This window comes from Falco peregrinus, chromosome 3 (genome assembly GCF_023634155.1).
Source record: "Falco peregrinus isolate bFalPer1 chromosome 3, bFalPer1.pri, whole genome shotgun sequence".
Classification (NCBI taxonomy): Eukaryota; Metazoa; Chordata; class Aves; order Falconiformes; family Falconidae; genus Falco; species Falco peregrinus.
The window spans coordinates 51,484,039-51,496,980 of record NC_073723.1 but is presented as its reverse complement, the minus strand read 5'-3'; the positions used below and the strand labels follow the sequence as shown (position 1 = coordinate 51,496,980).

Here is a 12,942-nt window from a genome sequence, read left to right as displayed (position 1 = left end):
GAAAATCAAAGGGAAGATATGGAATCTCTTTTGCCTTTAGCCTTTTAAGATCGGTCATTTAAATAAATCTGAGACGTGCTGGTTAAGCAAAATGTTAGTCATGGAATAAATCGGCAATTGCAGTAAGAGAAGCAGCGAGAACTTTTGTTTTTCTCTGCAGCATCCAGTTATAGTATAATTAGAAAGAAGTGCTAGCTTGCAGTTGGGAGCCATCCTGGGAGAGACAAATTCTGTGGGAGTCCCCTTCACAGAGGGAGTTGCTGGTGAGCAGCAGAGACAAATTTCAGTCCGAGTGAGACCTTGCTTCTTTACAAAGACCAGGACAAAAGACTTCCACTCTCCTGGTATCTTTTGGAGTTAAGTAAGCTCAAGAGATGTACCCTCTCGGAGTACAGTCACAGGCAGAGGTATAACTCAGCAAGCGTTAGGATACTGAAGGATCTTAAGGCATCCCTCCATCGGGCAGCTGTAATGGATGTGTAGGAGGGGTCCAATTTCATTGTTGATACTATTGGTGGGATACATAGCATGTACAACTGATAGGAGAAAGAGGTTGAAGACATCCAAGCAAAGCTTGCCCAGCTTTTACTGTGGCGTGCAGTACCTTTTGAGTTCCCTGCTGCTGGAAACAATGTCACTGTGAAGATACGATATGATATGTCAGTAAAAATCCATACACAAGGGTATCTTAACTCAGCGTTTGTGAGTTGGGAAATACCAGACATAAAGTTGCCTGTGTAGCTTTACTGGAGGGCTTTGTTAAGGGCTTTGACACATGAACTCGCTAATCTTTTCCCTTATTTTCTGTCCATTACTCTCGTTGCCACCCATCTTTGCACTGATAACATTTGTGGACACCACAGAGAACACAAAAAAGGGCCCTCTGATGTTTTAGAGATTACTCTGGTCTGTTTGAGGTTTTTTGCTAAGAACTTGGCATTTCTTAATCTTAAAAATACTCAAGCATTTTGTATGCTTGTTGACTTCAGCTAGTACTTGAATGCTCAGCATTTCTGCAAATTATCCCTGAGGTCTCAGGTAGCACATCCAGAGGATGCAAGGCTTTATAAGCTGGTGAGCGCTAGTGATTAGTGCATTATATGTATCAGCATCACCCAGTATCCCCCCAAAGCCTGGATTTGAATCTATTTTCCAAGGCAGAATTAAAGTATAATTTTATTCCCTCTTTCTATATTTTTCCCTCTGTTTTGCATACTGTGGCCTTCCTTAAAAATGTAACTTTTGTCTGATGCAAGATATTGTTTTCATATAATGAACTGCGTGCTTTGGAAAGAAAATGCTGTGGTGTGTGGGAAAATAAATAATAATAAGAGTATAAAGGAAGTCTGTCCTTTAATGCCTTTCTTTTATGATTAATTTTCTTTTTTCTTCCTTTTTTTTTTTTTTTTTTTTCTTTTTCCTTCACTGGAACTGGCTTACAGTGCAGAACTTTGCCATTTGAGCTCCTAGTGCAGCTTACAGCAACAGAAGTTTGTTGCTCTTCAGGGTGTATGTGAGCTCCACGCCTTCACAGGGAGGGAAACAAGGCATGCATGCTCCCTGTGGATTTCTCACACATTTGCAAACTGAGGCAACGTGTTGAGCCTGCAGGCTCTGGGGCTGTACTCTCATTCTGTAGTGAATCCCAAGCTTTCTTACCTTTTTCCCTGCAGTATTTCACCCTTGTGACTGCACTGCTTCCCAGGTGTGAAGTGGCATGTCTGCCCGGCCTCAGTCAGGCTGGTTCAGCAGCTGGCTGGTATGGCGTGGTGGTCCCTGCATGATGTTACAGAATTGAGGGTTTTGTCAAGGCTGGAGGTGAAGACGGATGGATCTCAACTCAAATCCTAGAGATGCAAGGCACTATGATAGCCCCAAAATAAACCAACAAGTCTTTAAATTCAGCCCCATAAAACCAGCTTTGACAGGAAACGGTGTTTATGGAGGTATTTCATTTCTGTTCTTTTCCCCATTACCTGGATTTTGCCTCTTCTACTTGTTGTAGGTGCAGTTTCATTACGGCTGGGGCGGGAGCACGCGTAGCTTCAGTATTTTGTGCCCCCATTGGCAGCGGGGTCTTGTTCACGTTAGAAGTGTCTTCATTCTGGGACATCAGACTGGCCTGGCAAACCTTCTTCTACTGCTTGATGGCTATGTTGACCACAGATTTATGGTCCTCTTCCCTTTATGGGTTTGTTTACAGAGGTAATTTTGGATTTTTTGAAGCAGAGAAAATAATTATATTTTGGGTATGTACCGTGTGGGTGTGGGAGGAAAGAGGTGCAACGTTTTAGGTTTGTCTCTTTCAGCATTGTTGCTGGGGGAGTAGCGGGGAAGGGGGGCTGAGAAGGGGAAAGGATGGTATATGTACAATTATTAGATCAGTGGATACAGAAGCCTTCATACTTGGCATCTTTTAATCACTTAGATACAATACAGAGTTGTTTTGTTCTAAACTGAAGTGAACAAAGCATCTACTGTTTGCTTATTAGCTGATCATGTAAGTTGTTAAGATAACTTTCTGTATTGGTGCTGGATAGGAGAGGGCTACTTTAAAGTAAAAGAAGAAGCAGATAAGCTCTTAAATAGGGTGTCCTCTTCTCCTGTAGTTGGCTTGAGCTCCTTGTTGTTGCTGCAGGCATTGCTGTACTGTGCTTGCAGATTAAACATTTGAAAATATGTAATCACTGTTTGTTCCTGGTTGCACAACAGAGGTGACCTTCAATCTCAGCTATGTTTACTTGAGTCCTTCCAGCACGACACAACCTTGATCTTTGAATTTTATCTTGTGTCTGCCTAAAAGTAGTTGTTTTTGTTATGTCTTTCGCTCATTTTTATTGCAAGGTGATTCAATAGTGACGTGCAAGTATCATGATCTTCACTTCTTGCCTAAATATTCTTCTTTGTATTTGACTTGAAGATCAATTAGAGAACTAGAGATAAAAACCTGACCTGAATCCCAGTCCACTTTTTGCTACTAATTCAATTTTTCCTAAGGTAATTCCCTGATCACTTTAATTGCTCACTGAATCTCTTCTGACTTGTATCTCTCTAGCAATGCAGAAACCAGAGATTATGGTATTTTCCACAGGTAGGCATAGCTTGGCTGGGAAAATGGGCAACTTTTTTTGTGTGCATGCTGCCTGATACAATGATTTTCCATATGCTGTGCAAAAATATTTGGGGTATATTTCCTTTACCACAAGTTTAGCTGGGGCAAGTGGAGAAGACATTGGTTTTCAACCCAGATTCTTTGTGTCGACCAGCTCATATTGCAGCCCCCCAAAAAGTTGCAGTGACACAACCAAGAAGATAAAAATCTGTGGTGGAAAGGTGAGACTACACGGACAGGGAAAAGGTCAGGCTTTCTGAAGGCTTTCAGATTCATTGCTGAAGCCAATGTATTGTGTAATGAACAGCTGTGTGCACAGGGAGAGTGGATTCACCTCAACTGCTATTTTAGAATAAGCGTTGCTCTTTCAACACTCCTTTCAGGTTGTTTTCTGAAAAGAGAAGTGGATTCTGTCTCCTTCTTTTCTCTCTTAGTGTCATTAGAGGAAAAAGATAGCTAAAATTATTATCACCATGACTTCTGGCAGGGTTCAATAGTTCTTGGCTCTCAATGCAATGCAGATAACCAGAGATATTTTTGTTTCACCAAACACAGGGCTCAGGGGAAATTTTACTTCTTTCATGTTTTGTGGCATTAACCAACACAGTTTACAGTGGATAAACTCCGAGTTGAAAGGTTGTGGTTATGTCTCTCAAGAAAACTATTTGTTTGCTTTAGTTTCATACTACCTAGCATAATGTTACAAGGGGGGTTTATTGTACTCCAGAGCATGAGATTTGCAGGAAGCTTCACTTTATTTTTACATAGACCATTGGATTAGTTGTAGAAGTGAAACTTGCTCTGTAGGTAGCAGATTTTTCTTGATGACTGGCCAAAGCCTGTGGCTGCTACTACAACAAAAACAAACAATACACTGTGCAACCTTTCATTCCCAGTGCATGGAGCACTCACATGTACATGCACAGTACTTTAAAACAAATATCCCAGTATATCTTTCCCTTAGGAAAAATGGAGGCAGGGAGAGAAAACAATAAAACCTTGTATGTCCATTTTTAGTTTTAGTGCAAGTTTGGAATTAAGTAGAATATAATGCAAGACACCTGGGTCCTGCAGTAAATAAACCAGATTTTTTCTATTTTAAATTAAGCTACTTCTCACTGAATTTCAACATGTTAAATATTAGAGCTCTTTAAATCCTTTGGAAAAGGATGGATTTTGTTGCAGCTATTGGTAAAAATAGCATTATTAGTTTTGCTTAGTACTTAGAGTACCGACATATGTGATGGTTGTAGTCCTGATTATAAGGCACAATATGCCTTACATCTCTCCCTACTCCCTGAGAGTGTATCCTGCAGGTGTTGGGCTGCTTCTGCCTGGGAATAGCTGCTGGGATTCTTCCTCTTCCAGACCCAGTTTCTCAGTCCATAGCACCCAATGGACCAACTCTTCAAGCTTGGCTGGATGGAAGGCTGAGAGTTTCTCCATCTGCTACCCCCAAGATTATACCAGTTTAGGACTTTTTTTTCAGACAACCCTTTTTACCAGGAGTTTTTTTGAGCATTTTATAATCTCTTACTCTGTCCAGATCCTAATCTTGACAAAAAGCTGTATAAGTCCAAGTCTGGGCTAGGGAAATAATATCCTCACAGCTTGTAATAGATTGCCACCAATCTGTTGACCCCTCTTTGCTGGCTGGAAGATAAAATTAAAACATGGTATTGCTCTCATCCTTAGTGCCTGTTGAGTAATCAAGCAGAAAATTCAATAACTATTCCAGCTGCCAGTTTATATTCTATATGTTGTGATTTGTTTTTCTGTGAGTTGTTCCAGATCAGCATCAATTTTCACAGTTTTACTTAAATAAATTTACTTCTAAATTATCTCAATGCACATGGATGCAGGTTGACACAATATATGAACAGTGAGCAAAGCTCTGGTTCAGCAGAGTCTTTTGAAGTGTTCGTTAAGGCCATTATATCATGTGTACTTGGATGTAACCTGAAATGCTGAGTGCTTGTGGTAACTGCAGTGCATCACAGAGGTTCCTGCTATGTGTGCCAACACCAGTGTCTACCTGCTGGTTCCACTCCTGTGAGATGTACACCATCTCTCATGAGATCAGCTTTAAGTTAATTAGCTGAGCTCCCTAAACCACAAGGAAAGATTTATTTCCTGTATGGGAATCACTTTGTGGTATCAGGTTTTGTAAGAGAGGGTGCAATATGTCATGTTACTGGCAGGATGCTCAGAACATTTTTTTCGCTTTGATTCAGGTTAAGAACTTGCTGGACATGAATGTCTTGGCCTTCGTTCCAACCGTCTTCCTTGGAATGCTTGGAGGTCTTCTGGGAGCTCTTTGTTTCCCTAAATGTAAAGATTAATGAATTAGGTATGCGGTTCTTTAATTCAATTCCAAAAGTATCCCTTAGAAAAACAAGCAAGCTGTTGGAAACTCTGCTCATTCTTGTAAGTAAATAATATGGTTCTCTTCATTATATAATATTTACAGTGTCTAATGAGGGCAGGTCATAAATTGGATGTATGGAAAAGTGGGTCTGACCTGCTGGTACTTGATAACATGCAACACATTACAGCAAACATACGGATTTCCAAAGTACATATAGGTATTTGATGTTGGTGGGTATATAAGAAATGGAGAAGATTTTTTTTTTTTTTTTTTTTTTTTTTATGCTTGAAGTATTTTTCCTGTAGAGTTGCTCTTACACTGCTGCTCTACTGTGATGGTACTACACCATCTTAGTGACACGTGGCCGTTATGTTGGTGTGCTTTTGCATTTATTTACAATCTACAGGGGGCTGTCACAAGTAGATTTCATCAATTTTTCTCCATTTTTCCTTGCTAGTGATTGATCCTCTCATTACCCCACACAGCTTGCTGGTGTAGCAGAACCAGGTGGGCATCCTCCTCCACACCTCCCCACCTGGGCACTGTTTCAGCTGTTATGTTGGAAAGAACAATTAAGACACTATGACCATAACTATGTGTATTTTTGCCTCAAGACAAAACACGAGATTTCTGCCTGGTTTAACAAGAATGCACGCATGAAGAATAAATGGTTTAAAAGAGGGTTTAAAAGTTATGGATAGGTACACAAAACTTTCTGGAGCTAACTGTGTATCTGGAGTCAGTTATCCCTAGTGGTTACTGATGGAGGTCAGCCTGGAGTCTCAGATTTCCTGGGGAGGCATGATGGGCCCATTTTACTACTAAGCTTTGGAGTTTCCATTTGGCATTCATGGCTTTGGGGAGGATCATGCCACTGGAATGAAAAGGGTATAGACAAAAGGTTCCCATATTTTGAACATTTTCATAATTTTCAATTCTGTGCTTTGCTTTTAACTAAGTATGTTATTAAATGTGGAGGAAGGAAGCTTTCGGAGCTTTTCTGCTGCACTTTTAGTAAATAGTGCAAATTTGGGGTTCTCTGCAAGTTTCTCTAGTGAACAGCTGCTTGTCATAATTTTCCTGGTTTTCCACCATTTTTGAGTAAGTGTTTCTGAGGAGTTTTCAGACCTTTTTAGGTGTTGAGATGACCTTGGGAAATTGGTGCACACTGAAGCCCCTTTCTTCTGCACTCTCTTAGGCAGACTTGCCAGTATGTTTTATGTAGGCGATGTATGGTTTTTTATATTGTTTACTTTTTTTCCCTCTCTCGTGGAGAGAGGGTTGCTCTACTGTAGACCAAGGGGCTGGCCATATAGGTGCTCTCCTCCCATCAGCCCAGACATGCCTTCAGTGGCCCCTGCTCTGAGCCAACAAAAAGACATACGCTTCAGGGAAGAGCAATAATGTTGGTGTGCATCAGTGACCTGGATGATACTGGGAGGAAAACAACTGGTATTTTAAATACGAGAGGAGAAACTTTTGGATCCAAAAGTGTGAATAACAGTAGATTGAGGCACATGGTCAAGTCTCTGCAAGCTCGCCACAGACTGGTACAGGGCTGCATACGTTTCCCATCGGTTGCACTATTTTTCGTCTCGTTATGGTCTGAAAGAGTGGATTTCATTCAGTCCTGGAAAGCTCTGGGTGCTGCGGCACTGCAGCTCCTCTTCCTCTGCCTGGTCCTGCCCGTTGCGACGAGGGTCAACCTGCTCGTTGGGTTCCCTCGTAGGCACATCGGAGGTGAATCGTGACCTGCGGCAGGAGGAGGAGGCGGGAAGGAGGCGGGATGCCCGGGAAGGGGCGGTGCGGGAGCAGGTCCATGCCATCGAGACCAGAGGCGTTTAGCTCCTCTCAGCGGCAGGATGCCGGCGTGTCAGTCTGCAGCCGCGGCTGCTCGACATCTCGCCGAGCGGTGACACCTTGAGGAAGCTCACTCGAAGCTTTTTGCTTCCACGTTCGGAGGACTGGGTAAAGGGAGGCAGGGAAAAGGGGTTTTCTCAGCTCTAGGGAGATTCTTTCCACTGCCCAGCCTTCTTTCGTTGTGCTACAAATTTGTGCCCAGGTCTTGCAAAGGATTCGGCGCTTTGTGCTGTTGAGCGCTGCAGTGGGACATCCTAACAAAAATCCAGTTTTCAAACCAGCAGGATGAGGAATAGAGTCCCATCTGTGATTCCCATTAGCCCTGTGTAGATGCCACGGTTTCCAAAGGATCTCTGTGTGTGAGGGGTCAGGTTTGTAACAATTACTATTTTCACAATTTGGAGCTGGAGCTGTGTGTTTGATAGCTGCGTCTCCTACTATTGGGAAGGGTTTGGCTTTCTCATAGTACATTACGAAACCCATGCATAAACTACATAAACACATAAAACCCACACAGTTCCTTGTTACTTTTTGGAAAAAAAACCCACCAAACCCAAACCTAAACAAACCACAACATAAGCCAATGAGACCCAGTATCTTAGAAGATACTATAGGACTAAACGTCAGCTAGCGAAGATTTAGTGTCAGGCAAAGAAAATGCCTCCTAAGAGTTATTGTATATTGTTTATGAGTAGTGCCTTACTGACTCCAACAGTTCATGCAGTGGTTAGCACCTTGCCAGATCATACCTGAAACTGGGAGAACAGCATGTGTTTTGTAGGGCTGTAGTGCTTACCAGAGCTTTTCTGTTTGTATACTTTTTCTTCATCCTGTAAATGTTTTTTTAAAAATACTGATTTTTTACATTAACTTTGTAGCACGAACTCTTATTCAGACTGTTTTTGCTTTTTATTAGCTCTAGAAGGTCCTGCTCAGGTCACAGTCCTTATTTTATTATAACTTGGCAAAAAACTTCAGGAAAAAAACTGTTTGATCTGAGAGAGAAGCATAGATTTTTTTTTTTTTAATAAACTAACATAATCAGGCAACTGAGAGAAACTGTGTCACAGTGACTTTAACCAAAAATAATCTTGTATAAACCAGTTTGCCTTTAAACTTGGAAAGAACCCATCACAGTGTCTTCCACACCCACAACATAACCCGAAGTGCCATTCCTTTGACTGGAATTGAATATCTAATCTTCAGCCCATAGATTAGGCAAAGCCGTCTTCCTAAGTGCCCTTCTGCCCCTTGGCCTGTGTTTGCTTCTCCTCAATTCATCACCTTTCTCTCTGTGAGGAAATCACAACGTAGATAATGTTTTGCCAAGAATCTGGCAGAGCTATCTTTCTATTTTTTTAATCAAGTTGACTAATGCTTCTGTTCCAAAAGCTCAGTGTTTCCATGGGCAGGGTGGACAATTTAAGGATATATGCATATATACTTACATATTAAGCTGTCAAAACTTTAAAAGGTTACTTGAGAAGATTAATTTTTTTTTTTTGTCTACCTAGCTGTGAAGATAGGCTACTATTTTAAATATGTAGCCACTGGCTCCAGGCTAGCTGTCCTTCTAGCTCCCTTTGGACTTTGAGGCTTTGGCAAAAAATTGACCTGGGTTTGAACTGTCCCAGAGTTAAGTTTTCAGAAACAAAACCTGACCTGAGCTTTGCGAAGACCTAACTGCTCCCAGTTTCATCTATCTCTTGTAGATGTGCTCTGCACATAAGCTTATAATCTTTGAGATACAGGGAAACAAAGGCTTGAGATACGATTGTCTGACAAATCATTACAACTGCACACAGCTGAATCTCAGCTTGAGGGTGTCTATAAATGTGCTATCTGAGCTCTTTTAAAAAAATCCACAGAGTGCATGAAATATGGTTGTGTGTTCCAGTAGTTTTTCTCCCGATGTCTACTGACATTTTTTAAAAATATTTTTTCTTTTTTTTTTTGGATGTATCTTCATTTATTTAGAAATGTGAATTAATCTCAGCTAAGATAAAAACCTTAACATTAGTTTTGAATGAAATATAGCTTTGTTATATTGAACTATGCTGTATTGAAAAATATGCGTAACTGAAATAGTCATCTCATGTAAAAAACACTTTTGCTCTTGATGTATGCAAAGCAGCCAGTGAAAACACCTTCTGCTGTGCTCTGTTTCAAACACTTTTGGTTTCATTCATGTTTACTTCAGAATGGGTATACGGAAAGCTAGTAGAAAGACCTGTTAAAGTCCCTTCGTCCATTTGGATTGCAATGCCTGTGTGTCTACTGTGTAGTATGTAATCTGCTTTAGGCATTAGAGCTGTCAAGTATTGCTAGGATGTCTAGGAGCTTCCTTCTGTCGATTGACTGAATGTTAGTCCTTTCAAAATGTTCTCCTTATAAGAGAATGGAAGCAATAAGTTTGCAAGTTAGGAACAAGTCTTTAGCTGTTCATTCTAACAAGGGACTTTAAATTTGCATAAATCAGGAAGCAATTTAAATTGAAGCAGTGATTGTTTTTGACATACAGCAGAATTTGAAGTACCAGCCAGAAAACTAGGTCCTTAATGAAAGACACACAGATCCTGGATCCGTGCTGTGCACAAGTTGCAGTCTCAGGCCAGTAGCCTGCAAGGAGTTGGAGACCCAACTCTGGCTGGGTCTCCACTGGCTGCCGTGGCGCCTGGTGGGGAGGCTGGGCATGCATAGAGCGTCCCACATGCTGCAAGTCTTTCTGCAGGTAGCGGTGGTCTCTGGTAGCTACAGAACTGGTGGCCAGTTGCCTAGTTGCAAGTCCAGTCTCTGAAGTTAGAAAGGATGAATCTGGGCCTTAACTATTGCTTATGAGCAAATGCTGATCTTCTGGGATATGTGGGCAATTTCCTTGTGGTAGCTGCTGCCATTAGTGCTTTTAGACACTTTTCTTTCTGTTTTTGTCTGTTTCTACATCTCACAATAGTCTGTTTACTTATTTTAATGCCTGCAGGTATGTACGACAACTGTTACAATATATTTACCGTATTTCTTTCCTTGCACTCCAGTCATGAGCATAAGAAGCAACCAGCTAAGAAACAATGCAGAAATGTAAGTGGGGAGAATCACCAGGAACATATCTATGTAAATATTATCTATGAACCATTTCTCCTAGTTAGTTGTTACAAGGATTTGGGATGGAAAAATTCAAAGGTGCATCAGAGCCGAATGTTTAAAATGAATTCCTGTAGAGACAAGAATCACACTTAATCTTTTAATCACTGAAATTTAATCACACTTAAACCTTTCCAGTGAGAGACATTTGCCATCATGTCAAATTAAAGAAAAAAAAAAAGCCGGGGGGGAAGTAAGAAACAAAAGTGAGTTAAATGAAAAGAGCCTGAAACATGGCTGTATGTATCACACAAGCTCTTTTTCAATTTAGAATCCTAATTTTGCTTTTAAAGGTGTATAGACTTTACAGATAGGTATATAAGCTTATAGGAGACAGATGGTGCTTTAGTTGGAAATCTGAAACTGGAAACTGGTGAAAAACTTTTGTTATCCTCAGCTTCAGTGAGGATATTGGCTGAGGGACATGGTTTGATCTCTATACAAGAACGCTGACAGGTAAAAACACCAGAGCACATGCCACTACAGCAGAAACTGTAATCCAGACACTTAAAATGACAAACGTTGTGTTAATAAACAAGCAGGGAATAGGTGGCTGAATGGCTAAGGATTTTGTGGGTGATGCAGTTGAAGAGATCCTTGAATCTGATACAGGTTTTGCAGTCCATGTTCCTTTCTTGAGAAATACCTATAAGGAATCCAGAGGAAGTAGAAAAAGAATTGCTCAGATTAAGGTTAAATGACAGCTTGATTTCACAGTTACTGCAAAAAGTCACTACCAACTTCTAGTTTTACAAATTCATAAATTTGCAAAAATTATGAATTCCTCCTTCCAGGTGGGCAGCGTCACATATATTGCATAAGAACTGTAAATACTGAATAACTTGCCATTGCTGAGTGGACCCTGAATAGTTTATTAAGTATATAGAAAGCAGACATACTTTTCTATTCTTGCTCAATTCTGGACTGTCACTTGACTTGCAATGCCTTGTTCAGTATTGTTTGCTATAAAATGTATTTACATATTCTTTATAAAAGCAAACTTTGCACTTAGCACCAGGATTTGGTGACTATGGCTCTTTGGATTGGTACAGGAAAAGCCCTTTTCCTCACCCTGACAGCCTTTTTTATTTAAGGACTAAAGGCTTGCAAAATGTTATTTTTCAAAACAAAACTATTTTTGCTCTAAAGGAAAAACATCTGAAACCATGATAATTTAATTGCTTTTTTTTGACTGTCTCTGAATCAAAAATAGTCAGGCTGATCCAACCTAGAGGCTAAATGGTCTTAGTGCCAATTTTTCATTTGGTGTGGCTACAAGTTATAAAGAGTACATGCTGTTGAAAATGGATAGATCTGAAGGAAATTAAACACCAAATCGTTCTGGACTTTGCAGGGTCATGCGTGTGCTGAAGGTAGGGATAATGTTTCTAGGAAGCTTGTAATAAAGTACAAGACTAAACCTGAAAAAGAACTTTCTTCACTGTTCTCCTGTTCTTAGACATTTAAAAAGGTAATTATGTTTGCAGTTAGGACCATGTAGATTTGGCTCATCTTGGTGCGATCTGAGGTTCTTAGTCAGTTCTCCAGAGATAGGTAAGTATCATTAACCTTTGGAGATCCAACAGGTTAGTAATAGGCACCCTTGCTGCTTTAAGATTTCTAATAAGAACTATGTAATGAAAAAATTGTAAAATGTTTTTGTCTTTTGTGCTGATCCAACTCAGTGAAGTGTAAGGTTTTTTTTCATTTAAAACATGACAGTATAAGAGCTACAGCTCCAGATGAGGCTGTATGCGGCTATGTCAGTAGGACAGTGCTTCCTTCTAGCATAACATCCTCATAAATTTATGCTGGAGCGGTGCTTTTAGTAGCATGTTGTAGTGCTTCCAGCAGGCCTTGATATTCCTACGAGGAGGAATAGGAGGTCATAGGGAGGCAGGAGAAGGAGGTAAAGGAGCAATGGGCTTCTTCTGTTAGCAGGTCTGGGTACAACACATGTATTCCTGCAGCATGCAGTATGGCAGTGCAGTCCTCCTGTTGGCACCAGGGAGAAATCTGTCTTAACTAACTGTACTGATTTCAAGTGGAAAGAGAGTTAGTGGTACAAAACCCTGCGTGTAAACAAGTACTATGTCTCCACCCTCTATGCTTTGTTCTTCTTGCTCAACCATGTATTTTAATTGTAAAAAAATTTTCTTTTGTTGTTTCTCTCTCTGTTACTTTGGCATTGCTGCAACCTTCAAATTGCCTCTCGGATGTGTGGGTTTTTGTGTGCGCACTTCTTTAATGGTAATAGACATTTATATAGAACTTGAGCCTTTGCTATAAGTGGGTTACACAACCATATGACTTCTAAAGCAGGACGGAGTAGTAAGTTTTTTTATTTTTTATTGACGGTTATGAATTTGGAATATATTCTTGTTGGAGTCGTTGGATTAATGTAAAAAGCAAATACAGGATTGGGAAGTATCTTGTGTTCCTCTGGTTGCCAATCTGGGGTCTG

General features: G+C 40.5%; 1 protein-coding gene across 1 annotated transcript in view; it reads left to right on the top strand.

The window, feature by feature from the left end:
- LOC106112740 (chloride channel protein C-like) overlaps positions 1 to 12,942 on the top strand; it is an 81,073-nt gene that overhangs the window by 10,623 nt on the left and 57,508 nt on the right. The window contains 4 exon segments of the mRNA XM_055800196.1: positions 2,006 to 2,249; positions 5,347 to 5,423; positions 5,425 to 5,539; positions 10,318 to 10,415. Coding sequence (XP_055656171.1) covers positions 2,006 to 2,249; positions 5,347 to 5,423; positions 5,425 to 5,539; positions 10,318 to 10,415 — 534 coding nt within the window.